This window comes from Abrus precatorius, unplaced genomic scaffold, assembly GCF_003935025.1.
Source record: "Abrus precatorius isolate BTA unplaced genomic scaffold, Abrus_2018 Scaffold6, whole genome shotgun sequence".
In the NCBI taxonomy this organism is placed as follows: Eukaryota; Viridiplantae; Streptophyta; class Magnoliopsida; order Fabales; family Fabaceae; genus Abrus; species Abrus precatorius.
The window spans coordinates 19,786,334-19,793,410 of NW_020874406.1; the positions used below are offsets into that span (position 1 = coordinate 19,786,334).

At 33.5% G+C, this 7,077-nt stretch overlaps 1 protein-coding gene across 1 annotated transcript; it reads right to left on the reverse strand.

The window, feature by feature from the left end:
• Positions 1-3,152: 3,152 nt before the first annotated feature.
• Positions 3,153-6,388, reverse strand: LOC113868574 (AP2/ERF and B3 domain-containing transcription factor RAV1-like). The gene has a single exon (XM_027504268.1). The coding sequence runs from the start codon at positions 6,155-6,157 to the stop codon at positions 4,994-4,996; it is 1,164 nt and encodes a 387-aa protein (XP_027360069.1). The 5' UTR covers positions 6,158-6,388; the 3' UTR covers positions 3,153-4,993.
• Positions 6,389-7,077: the final 689 nt, after the last annotated feature.

Genomic DNA, 7,077 nt, shown 5'->3' on the forward strand with positions numbered 1-7,077 from the left:
ATTCATATATATGCGTGTGTGAAAAGGAAGAAGCGTAGTTGATAGAAGACATGTAAAGTTGTCAAGAAATTTAAATGGGCGAAAAATATTAATGGAAAATTTAGAATAACACACTTTAGTGACTAATGATTAATATTTTGTAGAATCGGATTTGTTATATTAAACTTGTAAGGATATTGATTATGAAAAAATTACTTGGGTATAAATTTTTCTAACACACACGTGGCTTAACAAGTTTCATTTAATCTTTTTAAATTTAGTAAAAACATTTAATATCTCATTAAAATTACATAAAAAGAAAAGGCAATAAAACTTAATGAACGTTGATAATTCCCCCTATGAACAATTAAAACTTAAATGAGAAACAAGTCTAATACGGTACAATAACTGGCATGCTGCTGAAGATTGAAATATTCAACTTAAAAATTGTTCAACGTAATATGATGGCAAATGGGCAGTTGTAAGAAGATGTAAATGAAATGAAGAAACTAAGTAGAAAAAGAATGAAGGTGGGACCTCAAATGCATGCTTTGTAGTTGCCCAAAAGGTCACACACCATTAATCCTTCATGTTAAAGTTTAATTCCATTAATCGCGTCAGAGAAAGGCTACAAGGACAGAAGAAGATCAAGTCTATTAATTGTACAATTTAAATAAAATGGGTGTCTGTGGATTGGGTTAGATTAATTTTGAGAAAAATAAATTTCATTTTTACAAATAAAAGAATATACTACAATTTGGTTTGAATTGGTTTAAATGTAACATTAAATTCAATATAGTTTAATTACGTGTAATTTGAATTAAATTATATAATTCAATTTTTAAATTTATGTTTATAAAATAAAGATGTAGATAAAATTAAATAAATTTAATAATATGTTGTTTTAAAATTTCTCATACAAATATTATATTACAAGTCATCAATTATTTCAAACACATGTTGTCTTTTGTTTTAAATATTTATTAGATAAACATTTGATATTTTAAAGTTTAATGTTCTTTAAAAAATATTGTTGATGTATATTTTTATTTTTAATGCATATTAAAAATGTTATTTATTTATTTAAAATGTCATTCAACAAGTTACCCTCATAACTCTTTGATTGATATTTTTAATATGTTATTTGTTTATTAATGTAATTTTTATTATTATTTAACACTCTTTTTCAAGTTTCAATTAGTTTTGACTTATAATTTATACATTTTATAACTTTTTTTTAAACATAAGCTTATATTTCAAGTTTGAGTTTTTACTTCATGTCTTGATTTTCTTTTTATTGCATTGCAAGGCTTGTGCTTCTTTTTCTGAATTTTTTTAATGCATTATGTCTGCTTGATCAAATTAAATGATGGGATGACTATTCTCTCAAAATTAATTGAGTTCATTCAACATAATATATTTATACCGTTTACTTAATAAATAAATAAATAAATCTTCACATGATCACTTTGGTGCTATTGTATCTGTTTCCATAGGAATAGTCATTGATTGCCGTTGACATTTAATCACCAAAATTTCTACCTTTAATTTCATTTATTACGCACACTGTTACTGCATATATATCTCTCACCACTCAAAATTATCGTCTATATTAAAGAGTAACTTAAAAACATTCTCTTTTGATTTCGATGTCAATTATTCAATACGCGTCTGATTTTTAAATGTTTTATTAACATTTTACAATTTTAAGTTTTTTTTAAATCACAATTATCCTAAAAAAAAAATTTATGTTCAAGTTAAATAATATTATTATAAAGTTCTCTTTCTTTCTGAGTATTTAAAGTCTATTTTATTTAAACTAACTCTGTCTACTTACATATCAATATTTTAAATGTTGATCCATCTGCAAAATCTCCGAATCATAATTCAATTAGTTGACCCAGTTTAGTTTATGGTCAAAGCATGATTAAAACTAACTATACAAAGATGGGTAATTGAACTGTATACACAAACATTATTCACCATAACTTTCCTCATAATTCCATTAAGCTTTTATTGAGAAATTTGGTATACATTGGACTAGCATCAACATGATCCAGAAACTCAAACTCGTGGATTAAGGGCAAAGCAAGAGGTTTACAATCATGCATATATAGTGTTTTGCATCTACAGACTCCGCACTTGGATTGTTCTAACATTTGTTTAAGTTAATATTAATTACAAAATTTTATTTTCAGCTGGTTTTCTTTATTATATTTATTGCCATTGAAGGTTGTTGAGAGTTGTCTAATTAATTAATTCCGATTATTATGCTACCCAAAATAAAAATATAACAAGTGATCAATTTTGATATCATGATGTTATGTAACGTGTGGAAGTACATCAACTGCAAAATTAAGTTATTAAAAAATCATAATAAAACAAAGGGACATTTGTTAGGGTTATGACTTCCTGTGAACTGCTTATGGAAGCTGTAAGGAAGGTGCTGGGATGCTGGCAAATTGATCACTCATTACAATTTAAAATAAATTTCAACAGTATGCATACACTGTATTGCATTATTATCTACTATCTATAAGAAAAAAAAAATCGTTGTAGCAAATAAAATATAAATTTTGGAAGGCTGTCAACTTTAACTAATGACGTAGGTATTTGTTCATAATCTTGGGTTTGACTAAAACATTGTCAACGTTATTTTTAGGCAACAACATTGTCACGTTAACTAGCTAAGACACTTGGGTCCTCCCCCTCCCCCAAACACACCCACAAGATTCACAAGTAGCGTTCTTAACTTGTTTTGTCAGCTGTAACTTTACCAACATTTGTAGTATAAGATAAATAGAATGCTTGTAATGTGAATGTGAAACATATACTATTTATTATTTATATTATATTATTAAATTTTACATAATTTAGATATTCATAAATATGTTATTTAAAATTTAATATATTTATATTTTTAAAAGAATAATATTTGTTAACAAATAAAAAAAGAGATGAATTATTCATTAATTTTATTTTTATATAAAATTTTATAAACTAATATATTTATAAAAACTTTTAAAATTAATCAATCTTATATTTTATAAAAAAATATTAGTAAAGAAAATGAAGTTTACACTTAACGTTATAGTTTTGCATTTCATACAAAAAAATGTGAAAATGAACCACTAAAACGAGGGCTTAAAAATAATATATCTTCAATAATTTTATTTATTCTCGTTTTTGCCAGACATTTGACTATTGGTATACTTCAGTTTAATGGTAAGAGTTAGGCACAATTCACAAGGGCAGCCAATTAACTAGGATAAAAAAATAAACCCAAAGATTATTGCTAATAGTTGATTAAATCTCACGTTCAAACGAAAGGATTAATTTCACACTTGATCAGTGAGAGGATATTTTCTTAAAATAAAAGAAATAATTAATTAAATTCAACTGGCTAGAGATATGCTTCGAAGCCTATAATATTTAATACATAGTCCTACATTAGTATGAGAATATATAGTACTCAATGCATACACTAATGACTTGTATAGTTAATGTTTAATAATTATACAGTAGTTTGCCAAATAAAAAATAATAATATTATCGAAAATTAATTTAGTCGCTTTCGGTTCGATGTATCAACTCGTAGACAGTGAGATTTGACCATTGAGATACTTTGAAAAAATTTGAAAAGAAGCAGTGCACAATTAACTATTATTAACATCTCTATGTAATCTCAACAACAGAATTAAGCACATTTAGAGTAGTGTTGACTTTAGTAGTTTCAGAATAAGAAATCGATTACTATTGTTATGGCACGTAGAATTCAATGCGTGCTAGAACCGAAGTCCGTGAGCTGAAAACCAATAGATTTAGAAAAGAGTTTTTTTAATAAAAATAAATAAATTCCATTAGATCATCAAAATGATATATCAGGCAGGACTAAATTTACGAGCAATCTTGTAAGCAACATGCCAACATGAAAAAGAGGAAAAAGCAGTATGTACAAAAGTTCGGAATTCCAAAAGCACGTTGTCTGAAACGGGCAGGAGAATATAATGAAGAATAAAAACATAAGAATATGTTGTATATCAAAGAAATACGGATAATTTATCCGATTTCTATCAACATTATTCTTTCCGAAATTTGACAAAAAGATAAGTGACATGAACAATAAGCGCACTAGCTAGTAGAGTTTGAAGAAAAAATGATCACAAATCAAATCGTCCGTTGCGAAAAATAGTTAAGGTGGTTTTCAAAACGATATTGATATTGGGAAGAACATGTCTAGAGCAAAATCTGAGTTACAGATTCTGCAGTAGTGCAGAATGATGCCACAAAAACAAAGGTTCATGTAAAGTTGACCGTTCCAAAAGCGACGTACTGGGAAGGATTTTAAGATTAGAAGCGATGTGGGTATGTACAGTGTACACAACACAATCACCATGCCCACTTGCCAACCAGGCTCTTTCTTTATTGGACAAATGTCTCATTATCAACTTGTTCACACTTTCTTAGGCCATGCCTCCTGTGGGGTCCCCCTCTCCCTGCACCAAGGCTATAACCCTCTTTCCTTTCTATTTTATTCATAATCATAACAAAATTCACAACCAGACAAAATGCCTCATTATGGTTACCCAAAATATATATCACCAAAATTAATCAACTCACAACCATAGTTAGCATTATACCTTTCATTCACCAACAAAATATTTGTTTTTTCTTTCTCAACACAACAGATATTTCTCGAAACCCATGTCCCATATTTCCCTTGCCCCCACACAACTAAAAAGAAGAAAGAAACTTCACACGTCGCCCGATCACGCCATCAACATATACAATTAAAACAGTTATCCTTTATTTTTCCCCTTCTTAATTAAACCTTTTTTTTTTTTCCTTGTACAGTTTTGTTACACCTAATTTCAGCTTCTAATTAAGTAATATACAATTCACCTTTTGCAACTTGCGACTACACCACCGGTCTCGTACCCATTCTTTCTTTCATCAGTCACAAAACTCAAAAAGAAAAAAAGGAAAAAAGAAAAGAAAAGAAGCTAACTTAATGTTACAAAGCACCAATAATCTTAGGCTTCTTGCTACACTCTAAAGAAAATAGTTCCATTTCTCTTCTCTTGCCATTGCAACACCCAGTAATAGCGGTAGCATTATTGTTACTAGCATTAGCATCAGACCCGGGAAGTTTCAAAATGTTAACTCCAAAGAGCCGAACCATCTGAACCGGTTCGACAACCGGTCCAACCGGTCCGAACAAACCGATATCGTTAACGTTTCTTGACTTCCAATCAATATAAAGCTGCTTGTCCGGTCCAGTGGACCGGTGAAAACAAACCGTGTCACCGGCTTTGAGGTTCTTTTCCTTAACGAAGCGGCTCCAACCTTTGGTCAACACATAGCTCTGGCTACTGTTCCAATATGAGTAACGGAACCGCCACACTTTCCCTCCAACGTCTTCGAAGTTCAACAACACACCCTTCGCCGCCGACGCGCTAACGCCGTTAACGCTCTGCAACGGAAAGTGTTTCTCCGCGTGCTGTTTCGGTATAACTAACCGATTCAACTTCCCAACGTCGCTCGGCGTAACCGCTTTCTCGAAAAGTTGCTCACGCGCCTTCGTCGCGCAAGCCCCCGACATCGAGTTTCCGTTTCCGGCGGCGCCGCCTCCACCTCGACGCCTGCCGACAACGCCGCGGCTGCGCTTGCTCTGCTCGAGCTCGTCATTGTAAGTGTGCTTCCGCAGCATGTCGACGATCTCGGACTTGGAATGCGAGTTGAGAAACTCGGCTTCTCCGTCGTCTTCGCCGTCGTCAGCGGCGGCGCCGGTAAGTGGCTTGAAGTTCGTGACGGCGTCCTTGCCGCGGAACCGTTGCGCGGCGATGTCGTAGGCTCTCGCGGCCTCGTCTTCTTCGTTGAAGGTTCCGAGCCACACGCGCTGGTGCTTCTCATAAATCTGCGCGCCCCACCGGCCGTTGGGTTGCGGCACCACGCCTTTGTACTTGGACGACGGAAGCTTCCGCGATTCCGCTTCGGCTCCTCCTCCGCCACCGCTATCGGGATCGACGATAGCACTTGCGCCGCTGCCGACGCGGCAGAGCGTGTTGGGCGGCGGCGGAGAAGTTTTTTTGTCCGATGACGTGGCGGTGGTGGGTGAAAGACTTATAGAGAGTGATTCAGTAGTGGTGCTTTCATCCATGCAACTAATTGCATCCATGTTGTTGTTATGTTGTATGGGTATTAAGAAAGGAAAGAAAGAAAGGGAGGGAGAAAGAAAAAAAGAGAAGGATTATGGTTTGTTTGACTATGAGGTAGCAAGGTGAGTTGTGTTTATGTTTGTGTGGGAATAGGGGTTGTTTGAGGATGGAATATATATAGAGGGAAATTGTCGCTAGTAAATGTGTTATTTTATTATGATCCTAAGTGGAAAAGGAAAAATATGCTTAGTTGGGACAATTTATTAATGATGAGGTGGTATTAATAACTAGTTGTTTAATTAATTTTTGTATAATAATAATAATAATAATATTTGGGATATGGGGATATGTGGGTATGGTGTGGTGTGGGTCAACTGAAATGGGGATGGAAGGTAAGGGAGTAGGAAGATTCATGGTGTGAAAGTGGGGACTGTAAGGAATGGAAGGGGGTAAAAAGGAGAAGATGATGGGGGGTCTTGGATCTGTTGTGTTGTGATGAGCAGAGAAAGGCTGTGTGTGTTTATGACTCAGTGTTATGTTTGAGTTGTGGGCTTTGTATGTGAGGTAGGACCCACATATTATCAAGTTGATGGGGTTCACATGAGGAGGGTGGACCTTGATTTAGTGAGGTTCATCCCCCCTGAACTTTGCTGCTCCTGTGCACATATATATATATATATATATATATATGCCTTCTATTATTTCTCTTTCCCTTGCAATTGCATGCCTCAATTCAATTTAAACTGTTTTTCTCTTTAACAATAAATGATAAAATGTCTGATCCGATACTCCTGTCCTTGATCAAAATCTACTCTATTATTTGTTGGGCGAATCTTGGTAAACCAAATGTTTAGTAAAAAGGAATTTAAAGGGGATTATATATTTTTCCTTCCAATTGGATGGGTTGTGGGGCTATAGTTTTATTGGAGGCATGGATAGG